Source organism: Temnothorax curvispinosus, unplaced genomic scaffold, assembly GCF_003070985.1.
Source record: "Temnothorax curvispinosus isolate PA1 unplaced genomic scaffold, ASM307098v1 QBEX01014555.1, whole genome shotgun sequence".
Taxonomy (NCBI): Eukaryota; Metazoa; Arthropoda; class Insecta; order Hymenoptera; family Formicidae; genus Temnothorax; species Temnothorax curvispinosus.
In genome coordinates this window covers 10586-29832 of record NW_020224335.1, presented here as the reverse complement: position 1 = coordinate 29832, position 19247 = coordinate 10586, and the positions used below count along the sequence as shown (strand labels likewise).

Genomic DNA, 19247 nt, shown 5'->3' with positions numbered 1-19247 from the left:
ATTTTACACGTATATTTGTCTTTCGTAATATTTCGTGTATCAACTATATTAACCCGTAAGTGCTCGCGTAGTGGAGGACAAACTGATCCAGACGCATAAACATTTCTAATGGTTAAAAATTATTTTGTTTAAAACATGTCTCAGTTTATAATCCAAGGGCAGCCCTCTTCCATCTACACACGTACCAAATAAAAATGAACACGTCTGTTTATACGTAAAATATAAATAAATTAAAATGTGGGTTAAATTGATCCTTACGCAAGCACTCATGTGTTAAAAATATGCATAAGCAGCATAAGACATTTCGGTAAATTTCTTTTCCTAACAAGTGATAATAGTTTCAGGAAAGTTAGGAAGTAAAAATGTAAGTGCAACATCAAGATTTGGTGGCGGTGCCAATTCTAGCAGCCAATCCAGATATGTTTCAGGAAAAACTCACTCGACTCACATAACAAGAAGCAGCAGCGTTGGTGTTTTAAACCAAGTATATTTTGTGATATGCGCAATATAAGAACCCCGAAAATCGTACATGCATAAGTAATACGTTAAATAAAAATTATTGTACGTTGTAGAGTGACTCGGAATCGGATGCCGGTATAGCAGGAGGAGCTAGAGGGTGGAATGGCCAATCTAGCATTAACAGTAGGACAAGCGGTCTGATGAGACCGACGATTAGTTCTCAAAATAAAATTAATCATCAAAATAAATCGAGTTCTTCTAGTAACAATGTTTCATCAATCTTGAGAAGACGAGGAATGCAAGGGGCTTTCTCGACTGGTACGTGAAATTCTCATTTCGTATCAGCGAAGAGGCGTACGAACGAAAATATCAGTGTTTGCCTAAGATATACATTTCTTTCGCAGTTAATCTAAGTCAAGTGGGAAATCAAGAAGATTCGAGTTCGGAAGATACCTCGTCGAATGGAAATGGAGGAAAACCGGCACTACCGCCAAGACCTAGAAGCATCAGTATCGATCATTCCTCTGCTAGGTAAAAATTCGATGTTTTGATAGCTCTTGGTTTTTTTATTACTAATTTTCAGTATAAAATGAAAAAGTTTAATAATCCCATTAAACTATGATAAATATATATACTTAATGTATTTACATTTTCTGATAATCCAGAAATCTTGATATATATCGTTAGGATTATTTCATATGCCACAAATTCTATTACTAAGAAAAATAGATTTTTATTTCGTAACTAAAATAAAAAGCAGTATGAACGAATGATACTCGTTTTATTACATTAATCACGTACGATTTAAAAATAATCAATAAATCATCAACGGCAAATGTGCGAGTCAGGCGAATTTTAAGCCCGACTGTTTGAAGAAATTTGTGAAAGCAAAAGATAGAAATTTTTAATAGTTATGATTATTTTATTGTAATAGGTCAATGCAATAAAACGAGTATATATCTCACGCTGCTTTTTATTTTAGTTTATTTTATTTTAAGAAATAAATCCATTTTTCTTAGTAACAGAATTTATGGTATGACTACATATTAAATAATTCATAGTACATCTGTATAAGTTTTAACTGTTTGTTAGTATAAAAAGAATATTTATTTTTTTATTTATTTACATAGTACTTACACAATATTTAATCCTACACGGTATAAGATTTTTTATCTTATTAAAATTATTAATTTATCATACATTAAAACCTAAACCTAAAACCTAAACTAAATACATATGTCTAAAAAGTATGCAACGTGGAAACTTGCACCGTGCTTCCTCATCCGTACAGATCGCTACCATTGGTCCTATTTTATTTTGTTCACAAAGCTCCTCTTAGGAAGCTTGTATTTTATTTGTTGCATACGTATTAGTATTATTATTAGTTTGGCTACCTCATAGAGGAATCTTTATGAGCGAAATAAAATAGGAGGAATGGTAGCGATCTGTAATGATGAGGAAGCAATGTGCAAGTTTCCACGTTGCACACCTTTTTTCATTTTTTTAACCTTTTTATGAATTGAAAAAGGGTCAGCTTAGTAGCAGTAATTCTTTAAGATTTGGTTGCGTAGATCCAGCTTTATACGCGATCAAAGGTCCATATGCGAAAGTCGATATATGGACCGTGTAGCCTGAACTCCCAAAGTCAATATCAATTTGACATTGCGTCAAAGTAATATTATTTTTTTGAGTCAGATGCTGATAAATCAATCTATAGAGCAATCTATAGAGGGGTTAATTTGGTTACAAGTTTGATTAAAACTTTTTAAATCAATGATGAGCACGGATTAAAATTTGCACAATATTTAGTAAATAATATATATTAAGATCAAGATTATCGGAGGATGTATACGTTGAAGTATGCATTTACCTAATCATTATAATAGTGATAGTATAAGCGTAAGTATAAAGTAATATCTATTTTAATTAGTTTAAGTTTACCCGGTACAACGGTAAGAAAATCTGGATCGGCAATCATCACAAATGGCCGGAATGGTGCCGGTGCGATCGGGCAAAATGGAAGTAGGATATCCGCGGCGAATAGAAATCAGTTGGAGCCTAGTCCACATGAGCTACCAGTTAAGGACACCGATCGCGCTATTGATGTAGCTAGTGTCGAACGTGAGTATACCAAAATTAAACACCCAGTGATTATAATCATTTCTCTGTCATCATTAAAAAATTTAAATCTATAAGATAACAAGAACTATAATGCTAAGATATAATTTTTTTCAAATTTATATACGTGCAGATATATATATAATCGGTATCCTTTAATTAATTCATCTATATGTTATATAATCGATATCTAATTTTAATTTTATTCTTGCAGTAGGCATGGATAAAACATTAGGTAATTTAAAGATAATTTATTAATACTGCATTGTGAATATAATATTTCAATGTGTGTGTATCCAAAATTTATAAGTGATCATGCTGTGATGGTTGTGATAAAAAAAACTTGAAGTTTATAATAAGTTATGGAGCTATAAATGTTAAATGTTATTTATTTTGGAATTAAATTTTATGAACAGTACGTCAACAAAGTCAAAGATATATATTTTAACATATTATTGTCATATTGTATGAATTATTTACTCACACGTATATTTAAAATAATTTGTACAAAAATCTATAGATTATATTTATATAGAATTTCACTTACGCATGATAAATATAGTGAAAATAACTATATATACAGGGTGTTTTATTTTAATTTGCTTTAAGAAAATATCTCGGAAAATATGGAAGATACGTAAAAAAATGTTTCAAACAAAAGTTGTAGAATATCGAGCGGGACAGATGAAAATATGGACTTGACCTTGAGTGACTTTTTCCTCGGCTAGGTCAATGTGATCGATGTTTTCTTAAATTAAGAATTTCCTGAGATATTTTAAATTTTTCATGATATTTTTAATATAAAATAGGAAATTTAATGATAAATATGAAATATCTCGTAAAGTATTCACTTTTCGATGACTTTATCTTCATACTTTTTTACGTAGAATAATGAAAGAAATCGATTGTTGTATAAAAATAGAAAACATTATTTAAAAAAATTCGATTGCATTTTATAGACGCATTTAATTTTGCAAAATTGCAAATGTAAAAATTATTATTATTAATCACTTCCTTTCATTATTCTACGTATAAAAGTATAAAGGTAAAGTTATAGAAAAGTGAATATACTTTACGAGATATTTCATATTTTATATTAAAAATATTATAATAAAATTTTAAATATCTCAGGAAATCCTTAATTAAAGAGGGCTTTATTATAGTGTTTTGAAAACGTCTCGACGAGATCTTTTCTAAACTTTTATCTCAAGAAAAAACTCAAGTTTCATTAAAAAAAATTAGTCTTCTTTGAAATTTTTTGGAAATGACATGTATGACACGACTCACATTGGAATCATATGTCCCCATTCAAATCAAACAACTTTCGTCTAAAGCATTTTTTCTAGAATCACAAATAAAAAAGTTCTTGGGGGTGATCGATTAAAATGAGACACCCTGTATACATCGGATATTTTGATTTATATAAATATATCATGACTTTTTTTTAACTTGGCGCCCAATCATCAGGCTGTTTGACGAACTCGTACAAAAAAGTTCTTTGAATCATTATCTAGAAAAGTTCAAGAGTTTATCATTAAAAGATTACACAGCTTGATAGATACCACGTAGCGTGACCTCGAGATCTTAAAACTAATGTGTGACATGCATGCCTTTTATAAATATATAATTATTTCTTCTATGCGTGGATTTATTATTAAAAATATAACATTTCTTACGCATTCTTGCAGTCTCCACACAATTATGCAACACGATCGCGGATGAGCTTACACGCACTGCGGACAACGTCGTGCAATTGTACAAACGTTTGATGATAGACAACGACGACGACCCGTCTAGAAGAGCGATCGATCGGGATACGATGCTACGTGGATTAGAGTCGTCTGTTAACGAAACCATGCGTACTTTACGACTGGTCGTTGCCAGCGGTGGTGAGAACGACAACGATGGAAGTAGCGGAAGCGTCGTCACTAATGAAGCGACGGTGAAGTTTCAAGAATTACTCGCGGGTCAGGATCAGGGCAAGGTAGTCAATATGATGCAGCAATATTCAGAACTACTCTTAACTATGATGCAACAGAGGATGGGAGGAACTCAATCAAGTCACACATAAATCCGTCCGTCTGGAGAATTGATAAGGAAAATGTGATTGCCATCGTTATTTAAGGCTCCTGGGTAGTCACCGCGGCCATATTGGATTCTTACTATCGAGGCGAGGAAAACACCTAATTTTAAGTTGCGGTATTTTCCGAAATAAAAAGACATTTCAATAAAAAATCACGACAGATCGTTTCAGCACACTTCAAAAATTGACCGGATACTATCCTTTTCCCTCGACAATAAACAAACAGCCATAAAACAAAGCCTAAACATACGGAAAACAAGCCGTTTGACGACTATCGAAAGGAGTGGTGAATGTTCCTTCCGCATATATATTTCTTGCAAATCTTACCATACGGACAATTTTACGAGTTTCACGAATACGTTAAACGTTAGAGCATAAGTACAGAGCGAATAATAAAGAAATATACCGCAACTTAAAATAAGGTTGTCAACATGTCACAAGACAGAATTCTCCATTGGAGAGAGTGAGAGGAGAGAGTTCTTATTTCTGCCGCGACGGTACGGCGCTACCGTCAACGCAGAGTTCTCGGCTCAGGGACCAGGAGCCTTAATGTACCGATATATTCATGAGATGATACGAAGAATGTACCTCGTGGTCTGTTGGTGTACACTGCTTGGTGTACTATTGATAATTATTTCTCTTTGATTTTGAGAATTTAAATGTGTTTCACTTTATGAAAATGAAGGGAATATGTTCCCGTACGTAAAAACTTTGTATACATATCGTGCGTAGCTGCGCAGAAATTCTCTTTTCCTTTTGTCAATTGTAGATCGTATCCGCTTTTGTGATTAACTCTTAAATTCGGATAAGATAAATTAATGTCAATAGATGTAACGTGAGATATATAAATAATCGAAATCTGTTGTCATCGTTTTTTATATTCTACGATGTGAAGTATAAATAATTATCGTCATAAGTACTAATAGATATTGAAATTAGTCTATGCCATCCGCATCTACGCCTGATATACAAATGGTCATACTAATTATTTTGTCATGTGACAACCCTTTAGGCTCAGTTTCACAAGTGTCGGTTAACTTTTAATCTTAGATTAACTCACTCTTCGTCTCTTTCTAGAGGGACGTTAGAAAGAGACGAAGAGTGAGTTAATCTAAGATTAAAAGTTAACCGATACTTGTGAAACTGGGGCTTAATCAATGATTAAGTTAATCGGAGTTTGGTCGAAGTGGCCCTAACGATCGCAACCATTTATACTTTGAAGCCATACACCGTAAAATGCCAATTAACTGAAGACTAATAGACTAATAGAATAGTTTCCAAACAAATACACGCGCGCACACGCACACGCACGCGACACACACACACACACACACACAACACGCGCGATCGCGCGCGCGCGCGCGCGCGCATATGATACATTGAACAATATTAACATAATATTAGTGCTCTTATTATGTAACCAAAGGTTATCTATATCAACGGTCTAAAAGAAGGAACACCCTTCTTCCTTCGCTATTATAAGCTTTGCAGAAAGTAATAAAAAAATAAACAACTAAAGCTTGCCAGTATGAAATAAAAGTCTAACTATGTAGTCACTGCGTAAAATATCAAATCAGGCTACTTGAGTCCGAGTCGACGATAGAGATTTGCTAATATTTTAATGAAATTTGATATCTCGAAATATAAACGTAGATATTATTTTATTTAGGATCATTAGTTACTATTGTGACTATAAATTGTATAATTTTAATATAAAAATTTCTTAAGCTTCTTTTTAATAATAGACTGCATTGAATGAAAATTACAATTTATTGATACTTACTCGATCATAATAATATTGTCCTATGTATTTCATCACGGAAATTACTAAGTGCTTGTATATTTTTTCACGTAAACATTATTGCTAAGAGAAGCTGCACGTGCATAAAATCATCCATTTTAAATTGTTCTGCTCAATTAAAAGATAATATGTCCCGATGAATTTTTCAGGATTATATCGAATAATCAAAGTAAAAAATACGTATTACTAAGAATTGTAATACTCTCTTTTTCAATTTTTATGCACATTTGTTTTTTATTTTAATATAATTACAGTTTTTCATAAAATTCTATTTAACGAGTGCCATTTAAGTGTGTTAAAGTGATGGTCATTCAATTAATACATATTGTGTATTAATTTATCGCTTACATTGTTAATATCCGAGTCGTATATGATTATTCGATCATATTCTCATAATCATTTATAGTAATTGGAAATTGGTTATTGTGAAACTTACTGAATATGTGGATGTGAGTGACATTTATCAATTATTTTTCTTTTGTGTACGATATGAACGCTTCTTTTCTATTCATAATCGAGAAAATGGAAATGTTCAATTAGATCATTTAAATTCTAAATGATACGCTACATGATATATAATCGAGACTAAAATAATTAATACTAGAAATTAGAATATTTTGTACGTAGTATCAACATTTTTAACATTATTTATTAGTACAGACAACGCGTACGCAGATAGATAACATAAATACAATATGGAATCTCATTGCATATATGATGATAATTAACTAATGTCATGCGATAAGAAAATCATTCCGAATTATCATTCTTATTGTCGTAATTACTTAAACGTATATATATAGCTTCAGGTTATCTAAAAAAATTACAATGACTTTGTACACAGTTGTATTTGTTAAACTATAATTATTATCAATTATGTAATATGTTATACCGCTTCTGTAATGTGTAAATATTTATTCAAAATTAAATAACATAGTGGATAATTTGGTATTATACAAGTGCCAAATTCGCCGTATATAAACGTGTCGCAAAAAAATGTAACTTAGTCATTTCATTTTGTATATTATGTTAATATTATTAAGTAAAATTTTTGATTATCGTTGACGTGTCTTTTATTTATTGCAGCACGTTGTTATCCACATTTTTTACAATTTTTTCGCAACATGGTACTTTAACGTCATTTCTTGCTACGTGAATGATGTAAATATTGTTGCAAGGATTTATAACTCAAGATGATTGAAACTTTTATTCAAAAATGCTAATTCTAATAAAAATATAATTATTTCTATATAACAATAATATATTCTGTATACGTACATACTTATGTATATCAAATTCATTGATTGTATGCTCATATTACTATATGCAAACACAACTCACACACACGTACGGCACTGCGATATATATATATATATATATATATACACACAGGGTGAGATAAAAAAACTAAGTGCTATAAATTTGTGTGATAAAAGAGAAGGGACCAATACAAGCATTTTAAGTATAGTCCTCTATCGACCCTGAAGTTATACGTACCAAAGTTTTTCCGCACCGCAGTGAAACTTTAAACGTGTGTAGCACCGTAACGAAGCCATCGTTGACCCATGATTCCTATCCTATACTTAAAATGCTCGTATTGGTCCCTTCTTTCATCACCCAAATTTATGGCACTTAAGTAGTTTTTCATTACCCTGTATATGCAGAGGGTATTACGTTGAAAGCTTTTAGTCAGAATATCTCGGGAACTAGTAAAGATATCAAAACACGGTTTGGAGAGAATATAGGGTAACAAGGGGGACGTTTAATTTAAAAAAATTTATTATATATATATATATATACCTATATTATATCTTCTTTTTTTATGTATTAGAATCTCCCATATTAGTATATTGAAATATTTGTTACGCACGCCTTATGAGAGTTTGGATCTGCTTAATAGAGTAACGTAAGTTTTATTTGCATTAGTAAACAAACAAAAAATTGTAAATAATATCACTTATAATGATCACGGTACGAAGTGAGTCCGTACACGTATTGCTGTATATATCTTTACTTCACTTACGACGTATATTCTGTTTTGTGCTTTGCACGGCAGTGACAGATATTAATAAAATAAACGTTCAAAATTCAGAATATTTAAGATTTTTTAAAAACATGTAGATACACATACTTCACGTACTAGGACGTACAACTAGTATTTTGGCAATGCTATAATGTTACATGCGCATTCTATAAATTATCTTGAAACTTATTGCGCACGATTATACTTCTTGTTCTCTTTATTTACCTTCCATTCGATTGTCGTAATTCCTCTAGCTACGGAATGAGTAAGCACGTGAGCATAAAATAATGTACAATATCTATTTAAATTGACGTTTGACGTATTTACCTCTTTTTCTTCATCAACCTCGTCCTCGTCATCTGAACCGTGCACAGAAGCGGCCGGTGTTGTATGCCGTGAAGATGACGGAGATGGCGGTTCACTGATCGGTCTGGGATACGTGAATCGACCAATCCCACCCTCTGCATATTCCGATGCCAGTTCCGGATACACGCTAGTCAACGCTTTTATTCTTGCTTGACGATAATACTGTGGAAAACGACGAACATACAGAAGAGACACATATAAGATATAAGATGAATATAATGAGGTGCGTGTATTTTGTCTTACAATGCCAAGATTTCGCCAATCAAGGAGATCGCTGAGACGCTCTGTACGATTTCTCTGAATGATACGTTGACGACGGCTAAGTCGTGCGAAATCGAACATGTACTGAGCGAGCTGTTGAATGCTCGCTTCCAAACCGATGTAACGTCTATCGACGATGTAGATACCGTAGCTCATTGGATCCGCTATATGTTCCTGCATAAAGCATCCGAATCCTGATAAGTTAGTGGTGATGCTGGGGATTCCCATGACTGTGCACTCAGCTGGTGTATAGCCCCATGGCTCATAGTATGAAGGGAAAACACCCAAATGGCATCCTCTGACAAATTCTTCATAATCGAGGCCAAATAATGGATTTGTCGAAGATAAAAACTCTGGGTGAAATACCATCTATAAATGATACATATTAGTTATATAAGCACAGTATTGACTACATATTAAATACGTGCTTAATCAATGTTTACGTTAAACTCTATGCTGGTGCGTGTCATACGCGTACGTATTTGTAAATGTTTTTTTTTTTACCTTAACACGATCATGGACGGTATTGAAGAGATTACATCTTCTAATGGCATTTAACACTGGATCATTCCAATCATCGACAACATTGTGTGTCGTAATAGGCGGTAATCCATTCCTTTGCAGTGCGTATAAACATCTATAAGACAAAACAGAAAGTCAGTAAATCAAGAAACGTGATTATAAAAATATATAATGTTATCTTGTGTTCTTTTGAATATACCGTTTTATCTTAATAGTATCCTCTTTCTGCAACAAGTCTTGAGCCTCAGGCATACGACCAGAGAGACACAACTCGTACATTCGTTTCCCTATTTTTTGCTGTATATCATTGATAGTGTCTCGTAGAGATTTTGTTACCTGATAACAGTACGTTGACAAAATACTACGTATTAGTTATAATAAATCATACAATTTATATTATAATACGTATTTCAAACAGTAATGTGAACTAATACTATATATAACATATTAATATTAATAATGACTCACAGCGTGACCACGAAGAGATTCGACATTAAAATTATTAGTCTTTGCAGGAAAAATGAGGAAAGCAACTACTGTTAGATCAGGCCTGGACGTTTTTAAATAATGATTTAATCTGGCCAAAGCTTCTATGAATATGTCAGCTCCTTTGTTTCCAAATTCATATCGGCCAGCGGTGAAGAAATATAACGTTTTGTCTAAATCAAAATCATAATGTCTGCAAACATATATAAGTTTGAATATTGTACGAGATATATGCGTAAAAAGGCGCGCGCGCACACACACGCACACACAGTAAGTCACAAGAACGAGAAAACTAAATATTTCTGTTAGGTTTTTGAAGATAGAGAAGAAAATGTCAAATAGAAAAATTGAACTATTATTAAACAGTGTAATTTTTTTGCCCATTAGGGCAAAATGTGATGGCACAATGGTACAAATTGTTTCTCTCTTAAAGTTATTTTCAAGATCATTTCGAGATTAGGGTTTTTTTAAATGGCACTAAATATCTTTGATTTGATTAATTATTATTTATCGATGAGATTTCTTTTACAAATCAAGGCCGGGTAAATTTTAAAAACATGCGTTATCCATCCATCAAAACATTTTCATTGCTCAAAAATTTTGAAATCCAAGGTCATTTGAAAATCACGGTGTTATAAATTATTGAACTTATTCTGATGATCATAATGCTATCAAATAAGAAATCTAATGTGCAATTTCTTTTCTAAAATATTTCCCTCTACCTTCGAATCTAGCAGATGTTTAAAGCTCCCGGGTACTATATATAGAGTCCTTCTAATCAGAGTCCGGCCAACTTGCAGTTCTGGCAAAATTCTCCGAGAGAGAAGGATATAAGAGAGAAAGAGAAAGCGATATACCACGATATACATTTATATCGCTTTCTCTTTCTCTATTATATCTCTTTCTTTCTGTTCTCTTACTTTTGTCAAGAAATGGCAAACCAATCAAAACTTGCTACTATGGCTGCGTTCGGGGAGCGCGCTATTAGCGCTATTTGCTTATTCTATCCTTGTTTTACACCTGAAGAGCGATAAAGATAAAATGATGCAATAGCGCTAGTAGTGTGCTCCCCGAATGCAACCTATATGGCGAGATTCTAATTAGAGGGACTCTACTGGGTACTCGCCGCGGTCATTTTGGAATGTGATGTCAGAAACGAGAAATGACACGTTGAAAATTCTTGCATGGTATCTTCAAATAAAAAGATATTTGCTTAAAATAACACTACAGATCACTTCAGCACAATGAAAGTTTTAATCGATCCCCTTAGGGTTACACGTCTCGTCCATCACTACCCTTCTCCTCTCACTTAACTTTGGATCCAACGGCTTAATGTTTCTTTCCGAAAAAAGGAGCCCAGTTTGCTCCGCACAAAAATCTTTCTCGCACGGAGGGCGCAGCTTTCGGAAATAAATTCCATTTTTACGTGCTCAAGTGAACTCGAACCTGGTTTCTCAGATTACGAGTCTGGCGCTCTACCACTAGACCACAGTTTATTTTTTAACAGTTTATTATAAAAAAGGGAAAGAGATAGACCTAATCTAACCTCGGACTTCGGAATGTGCTGAAGTGATCAGAATTAAATGTTATTTTATGCAAATACCTTTTTATTTGGAAATGGCATGCAAGACTTCTCACCGTGTCACGTCTCAACATTTCTCGCTTCTGACGTCACAATCTCACAAGATGGGAGAGCCGTGTAGTGCGATTCTGTGACTCGTTATGCAGTATCGTTATATTGTCGTTGCGCAGCTTTTTTACCATATAGTATACCTGCGCAACTGCCGTTATAAGCACATAACGACAGCATAACGAGTTAAAGTTTTATTTTTCGTATTTCATTGCGCGTGCGCGAGCGTGTATGTCCTCATTACAAATGTCTGTAGAGAAGTACATTTGTTTGATACAAACCCATAAAAGTGACCTCGCACAAACTCGTGTATTTTCTCTTTACTAACAGCGTGTAAATTCTGAAATTCATGCAATGCCGCAAATTTCTTTACATTTAATCCGTTCGGCGTGATAATATCAGGTTTGCGTTTGAGCAAATGTTCGGCTTCAAAGCCAGTGATGTCTGAAACTGTCGTAAATACATGTGCTAGATGTGAAGCTGCACGTTCCATGCAATATCTGTGATATATCTGACGCTTTCCTGCTTCTAGGTCAACATTGAACTGCAAAAAGTATATTAGTATATCATTAATCACATATCAAGCACGTATTCAACATATTAAATATACAAAATGTCTTCAAATAGATACGGCGACCAAAAAGAACGTGATTCTTCATAAAACGTAAAAATGTAATTTAAAACCCTTCCCTAATATAAAAATTAGTTTAAAAGTGAGAGACGTAATAACGTATTTATGCTCTTTTTAAGCTTGAACAACTTTTTCAATAATCAATGTCTTCTATTATCGAATAAAAAGATACATTCCATGAAAAAATAAAAATAATTTTGATATTTTAAGCATAGTTTCCTCAGTACGTTATCCCAACGTGTTCTATTAAATAAAATGTTGAACTTTTTTATTACATACATACATACATACATACATACATACATACATACATACACACATACACACATACACACACACACACACACACACACACACACACGCACACACGCACACACATACACACATACACACATACATACATACATACATACATACATACATACATGGCATCAGATCCACGAGCCAAGTCACCACGAATTTTTTAAATGGAATGTTGTAGTATGTTGTAATATATTGTAGTATATTGGTGTATGTTGTAGTATATTGTAATATATTGTTTGAAAGAGCATAAAATAAGAAAAATTTTGGCGCAAACCAGAGGTCGATATGTTAACGCGTTCGGAAGTTATTTAAGATCAAAACGTGGTTTTTTCGAACTTTGACTTTAAATAACTCCCGAACGGATCAACGTAGGTATCTCTGGTTTGCCCCAAAATTATGTTTGTCTTATTTTTTGTCCTTTCAAACAATATACTACAATATAGGCGGTTTCATTTAAAAATTTCAGTGTCCCAAGGGACTCCCAACTCAAAAATTTTAAGTAAAATCCCCCGTGTGTGTGTGTGTGCGCGTGCGTGCGTGCGTGTGTCCGTGCATATGCGTATATAAAGTTGATCGTTATAGTATGTATATAGTCAAGAAATCAAGGTAAAGAAGAGAAAGGGGAAAGGCGAAAGGATGAAGAAAAAACTTTACGTGCCTTATTCATATTGTTGTAAAAATCAGTCTTTCCTGCGCAAAGATATCTACCCAGAAGTGTAGCGTGAGTAGTAAATACCGTAGCCACATCCACGTGTCTTGTTCTCAGAGCAATTAAACCAACACCTGCTTGCCATTCATGACAATGTACAACTACTCGCGGCGGAATGCTCGAGTATTCTTCGGCTGCTTTTCTATTATTTCATTGTCATGAGAAAAATTAACATATGTATAAATTACATAGAGAATGATAAGAAATCTATAATATCACGTTACCTAAATTCTGATATAAATTGACAGACTAAATATCCGAGTATTACAGCGTCATTAGCTTCAATATCGAGATGAGGTATTCCAAGATTGCAGGTACTCCATAATTCTTGTTTATATTCGTCTAGCTTCCAAGCAGCGCTTCCAATGTCGAACAAAATTATTTGAGGATTTCCATCCACCAACCACGTTCCTGTTATTACCTTAATAAAAACATTTTATAATGTAACCAAGAGGAAAAAGATATTTTGATTTACAAAATTACTGTTATTATACCTATACTAATATGATACAAGTAAATAGACACTAAAAAAATGTGCGCGCGCACGCGAAAATTATGTCAGTTATTACATATTTGTCTACTCAGAGATAAAATTTTTTAACAAATTTTAGACTATAACACACGTGCGTGCATACACATAAAGAATGATTTATTACGTAGATGACGTTTGGAGAAATAATTAATTTTTTGAAAAAACGTTTCCAATAAAAGTTGTGCAGTTTTCAAGGAGAAATAATTTGACGATCTTGGGTTGTTCTCAGTTGCAATTATCAAAGCTGATTTGGTCTTTTTAAATAAAAATCTTTAATTTTTATTGACGTGCTTGATATCAAAATGTTTTACAAAACATCTTGAAATATATTTCACAAATTAGAACCATTTCGTGCATAAAAGTGTATATTTGTATAATAACAGATCCAGCCCCACGGACCTTGACCTTTTAACAATGTTTTAACAATGTGCAGGGTCTCTCAGACCCAGGTGATGTAACTACGAGGGTTAAGTTTTTAAAGAAAGCAAATTTTTCTTAAAACCCATCGACAAAACTGAATGCATTTCTGCTTCTGAGTTTCAAGTTTTTGGGTGGCGATTAATATTATTGCAAGAATGAAAATTGGTTACTTGAAAAATTCGAGATTATTATTAACTAAAATGCATCAAATTTACAAAAATGTTAAAAATACAAAATATTAAAATTTTACACGTTACAAAATATTGAAAATTGACTGATATGAAATCATCAATATCTCTCTTTCCTAGTTAAACTTGATATTATAATACGATTATAATATGATTTGAATACGAACATACTGGAAATCCATTTGCACATCCACGAATAGCTTTTTATTGCCATATTTTGTATCTATAACAACTTGTAACACGTTCTGTTGATAAACAATCAGAAATTTTCAAAATAAATTTGATTGCAAGTTGACAAAAAAATTATATTTCTTAAACAAAAATAATAAAGTCTTAAAATGTGAAGTGTCTTGGCAAGATTTAACCAAATAATGAACCAGAAATGTGTGATTCCAATATGCAATTTTGAACAGAGTTAAAGACAAAGAATGTTTTATGATTCTCAGAATTTACAAGATCGTTAAAGAAATAATAGAAGCAAAATTTTTGAATCCTTCAAAGCTAAGTAACATTTTTTCCGAAATTTTACTAATTTTCCTAAAAACTAAATGGGAAAGAAAAAAAAATTCATAATAATCAATAACATTGATCAGGCTCTAAAACTAACTATATGAAATAATTGGATAAAAATAAAACTTTTAATGTTTTGAAAACATCTTGATGTCAGCTATACATGAATATGCAGTACAAATGGAGGGTTTCTATTAAAAAAAAAAAAAAACCAAATCAACCTTGAAATTCTATCTCGCAAGATAACCATTATTTCTGCCTAAAAATTAAACAACTTGGTCAAAAACATTTTTTCGAATGTTATTTCTCGATAAAATAAAATAAACAAAAATTATCCAACTAGATTAAAACGCACGCACGCACGCACGCACACATACACCTTTAAAATCATATACTTTTTACATATTATACATTTAAATAAATTACCAACTACTCGCTGTCAGCAAAATATCATCGATGAATATTTATAGCAAAGTTTGAAGGATATATATAGATAATGATACATATTGGACATACATCGTGAATATATCGTGATATTTATATGTGATACATGTATCATCAGTTTCAAAACTACTGATTTTAAGCTGAATAATAGCAACGCTGCGTATTATTAAGCCCATTCAGTATAATCGCTCATTGAACGGCTAACAGTCGATATGTCGAGCGGATCTATATAGCTAATAACAAACATTCGACTATTTATGTCACGGCGGGTGCATCCAGGAGCACGACCGCTCACTGAGCCGCTAAGTAGCACGTAAGTGTGCATGGTAAGGACCACGCACATTCTCTTGCTACTTAGCGGCTCAGTGAGCTGTTGCGTTCCTGGCGATGCCCCTACGCACTCTGTGAGCGGTTGTACTGTATTATTTTCAAATATTTGACGTAAAACATAACAGAAAAAAACTACGTTAGTATGAGTATGGCAGAATCAATCTGGAGTACGTGCTATAGAAAGAGATATCTTTTTAGATATCTCCTCTTTTGATATTTCCTTATCTACACTACATGGATAGTTATTTTTGCGTTTTACATTATATGAAATACATAATATAATTTCGTCAGTTTGTCCTATATTCTTGTATTTCTTTTTTCTATAAAAAATTATTTTTAACGTTAGTAGTTTTTTTTTTTGAAACAATGTAAACGTTCTAGATTCTAGATCTTTTTAAAATAAAAAAATTTCATACAAATATCCATATTTGGATATATATCAGATATATAACGTGAAAATTTTGATACGTACATAAATATATCATAATATTTTCAAACTCTGATTTATAGTTTTCTAAACACGTGATCTAAAGTTAACAAATAATTTTTGATAACTAAATGTTAAGTCCATAATTTTTAAAAATAAAATTTACTTTATATCCTTGATCACGTAAAACTTGTACCGCTTGATGCAAAGGGTTATGAGAAGGAAAGTCTGCCTCCTCAACTTCAGTACGTGCCGAATGTTCTTTATACGGGCCAATAAGACAATACTGATCGCCCATTTCTTCAGTTGAGACATAAGCTTTAGATCTTATTACCGTATAAATGCCGCCAACTGAAAAAGAGTTATCAACATAATTATCAGGAATCCATAATAGAGATCTACACATACATATAATACTATGTAATATAACACCTTTATTGGCAACTTCCCAAGCAACTTCAAAATTCCACCGATTTTCATGTTGGGCGGAATAGCCACGGTCCATAAATTCAAACAAATCATTAGTGCTGTCTACCCGATAAAATCTTCTGGAGGCACGTTCTCTTGACATTTTGTAATCTGTTCTGAAATCCCTATTCGTTTGATTTCAACAGATTTAATAAAATTGATATCTAGGTACCTATTAAATTGTTCTAACAGAAAATATAATATGCGGTGTGTAATACATTATATTAATTATATACATACATAAATATACATACGTATGTATATATGTATATATTTATTTATAATGTATAAATACATATATATTTATATGTATATATATAGGTATATATAATGTTGCTGTCATATATATTTACTCATATATATTTATTTATAGCCTAAAAAACTATGCCCAGTTTTATATGAAAAATTGGGCCCCTGGTGAACAGCAATCAGACATGGCTAGAATTGTAGGGCCTCAAAAGAGGATTAAAAAGTTCCATGGACACAACTTTTGAGTCCCCTGAGTGCTAGAGCTGTCCAAAGTTCGCTATTATGATTATATTATGACCATGTACCAAAATAAGAAACGCGTATTTTTTTATACGTACCTTTATGCATGTTAAGAACTAAAACACTGATATGATGAAAAATATCGGCTTTTCTCTTTCGGGCCGAATATTTCCGAAACTTATACAGGATAGAAAAAAATTTTTTAAACAAAAGTTAAATGGTTTGAAGAGTACTTTAAAACAATAATAAATTTTCATTTTTAAATAATTTATAATTTAGGTTAGGTCAGTATGCTCACCAGACTTCACGTAGGCACGTAAAATTTCTGTTTCGTACTTCGTGAGTACCCCCCTATCGATTAATATACGACTCATGACTGTTCACTCGAGGCGCAAACTGGACATAGTCCTTTTTAAAAATAAAATTATATATATAATATATATATATATATATTTTTTTAATTTTTATATGGAGGGATAAGAGCCTAGTGTGGTGTAAGTCAAATTTTTTAAGATATATACTCGTGTGCATAAGATGCAATCTATACAATATATAAATCCCCTCTATATATATCTACATAAAGTTCTTAAGTTTCAATGGTTTCAATATTCTTCATTCAAAAAGACATTCTAATTATGAAATATATTTATTTGTTCATTTTGTTTACTTATACGTATGCTTTAAAGTTTACAGTAAAAAATAGTACTGTAATAACCGTAATAACTGTAAGAGAAATTCATTCAATGCTGAATTAAAATGTTTTAATTTAATGAGTAAGCATGGGAGACTTTAGTCTCAAAGAGTGCGTTTTATCATCATAGAAAAAACCAAAAAACTCGAACCATATGTCTATTTATCTTCACCTCATCTCATGGGTCAATAACATTTCCTATCGCGTGACATTGGCTACACGGTCAACGTGACGCTACAAATGTTTTGGAGCGTTCTTCTTCTCTTTCTTTCTTCATTGAAAGAAAAGAGAAAAGGAATGCTTCGAAGCATTTGTAGCGTCACGTTGACCGTAGCCATTATCATATCTAATCGGTCTACGTAGGTATTTTCCTACGGGTCCGCGCACTCGTCTGAAAACGTGGAAGATCGTCGATCGAATAGAACAGTTTGCGGTGGCCGGTGCTAATCGTTTTTGTACCGACGTGAATAGTACGGCGTGCATGTGTGTGTAACTTGCACTCTGCATTTCTCTGAGAACGCGGCAGATTACGGATTCCCTGATCTCGCTCCCACTTGGCTTCGTTTGTCTCCCAAATCGAGTTACGTGACATGGACCACGATTACGAAGATCTTAGAGCTGTAGATATCGCACTTGAAGATCAATGCCAAATATCCACAATGTCAATTATACCGACCTCACGATACGTAGATTAGAGGACCATCGAAGCAACGTGCTTACAGTTCATACTTTTTCATACTTTACCGTTTAACGATCTCTCGCGTATGACAGTGGAAAACGGTGGATTCTCGGATTAACTTTGATCGCGTACTCTTGCTGGACAAATGTGATTCCACCGTCAGGTTCAAGCGAAAGTCACCACGAACCACGCGCAAGGTCAACGAGAAACTCGATGCTGCTTGACGCTCGCACGCGCGTACTTCGAATCGTCACAAAAATAGCCGCCTGGTGAGCGCATATATACTTACCATTCGCTGTCGTCGCTCTTGCAACACGAAACCCCACCAATAAACCACGGTGACTCTCGTGCAAAGCACTGTGAAGATACGTTGGATTAGACCTAGCTGTCTCGCTGATCCACGCGTACTGATTAGAAATTTAGAACGCGAAGATAATTTTAATCACACCATTTGCAGTCGAAAATCACGTGACCTATTTATAACGGATGGTGATCATATATAGCTTATGGAAATCTCTATGAAGCTAGCCGACAGAAATTACTAAATTTGATTATTTTTAATTTTTCTAAATGTATTTCGTTTGTAAATCGTTTGTGATTAATTGTGAGTCAGTTTTGCTTCCTCATATAAAGGAAGCTTTGTTTTCGTAAATTCGTATATGAACCTTTGATTGCGT

The 19247-nt window shown here is 33.0% G+C and overlaps 3 protein-coding genes across 18 annotated transcripts in view; 2 read left to right on the top strand and 1 right to left on the bottom strand.

Moving 5' to 3' along the window:
- Positions 1 to 4935, top strand: part of LOC112464750 (mitogen-activated protein kinase-binding protein 1) — a 44525-nt gene extending 39590 nt beyond the window's left edge. For 8 of the 10 annotated variants that reach the window (XM_025031912.1, XM_025031913.1, XM_025031905.1 and 5 more), the window contains 6 exons: positions 339 to 484; positions 573 to 777; positions 864 to 990; positions 2390 to 2580; positions 2792 to 2812; positions 4266 to 4935. In XM_025031912.1, the coding sequence (XP_024887680.1) occupies positions 339 to 484; positions 573 to 777; positions 864 to 990; positions 2390 to 2580; positions 2792 to 2812; positions 4266 to 4648 (1073 nt within the window). In that variant the 3' untranslated portion in view covers positions 4649 to 4935. The remainder of the gene's footprint in view (positions 1 to 338; positions 485 to 572; positions 778 to 863; positions 991 to 2389; positions 2581 to 2791; positions 2813 to 4265) is intronic. The other 2 variants (XM_025031903.1, XM_025031911.1) reach the window with 2 other exon arrangements.
- Positions 4936 to 7092: 2157 nt separating this feature from the next.
- On the bottom strand, positions 7093 to 18950 carry LOC112464757 (glycogen [starch] synthase). 6 transcript variants are annotated; one of them, XM_025031931.1, is made up of 12 exons: positions 18860 to 18950; positions 16676 to 16836; positions 16410 to 16594; positions 13617 to 13813; positions 13342 to 13534; positions 12031 to 12293; positions 10102 to 10312; positions 9833 to 9969; positions 9616 to 9748; positions 9094 to 9480; positions 8812 to 9012; positions 7093 to 8738 (listed from the first exon to the last, which is right to left on the bottom strand). In XM_025031931.1, exons 2-12 carry the CDS (start codon positions 16812 to 16814, stop codon positions 8706 to 8708), a joined length of 2079 nt encoding a protein of 692 aa, XP_024887699.1. In that variant the 5' UTR covers positions 16815 to 16836; positions 18860 to 18950; the 3' UTR covers positions 7093 to 8705. The 6 variants fall into 6 exon arrangements, with proteins under 6 accessions (XP_024887699.1, XP_024887701.1, XP_024887700.1 ...); XM_025031933.1 differs by lacking the exon at positions 18860 to 18950 and adding an exon at positions 18636 to 18748 and having other exon boundaries at positions 16676 to 16822; XM_025031932.1 differs by lacking the exon at positions 18860 to 18950 and adding an exon at positions 18636 to 18743 and having other exon boundaries at positions 16676 to 16827.
- The window catches only part of LOC112464759 (protein SMG9), a 6689-nt gene continuing 6197 nt past the window's right edge, over positions 18756 to 19247 (top strand). For both annotated transcript variants that reach the window (XM_025031937.1, XM_025031936.1), the window contains exon 1: positions 18756 to 18839. In XM_025031937.1, coding sequence (XP_024887705.1) covers positions 18784 to 18839 — 56 coding nt within the window. In that variant the 5' untranslated portion in view covers positions 18756 to 18783. The remainder of the gene's footprint in view (positions 18840 to 19247) is intronic.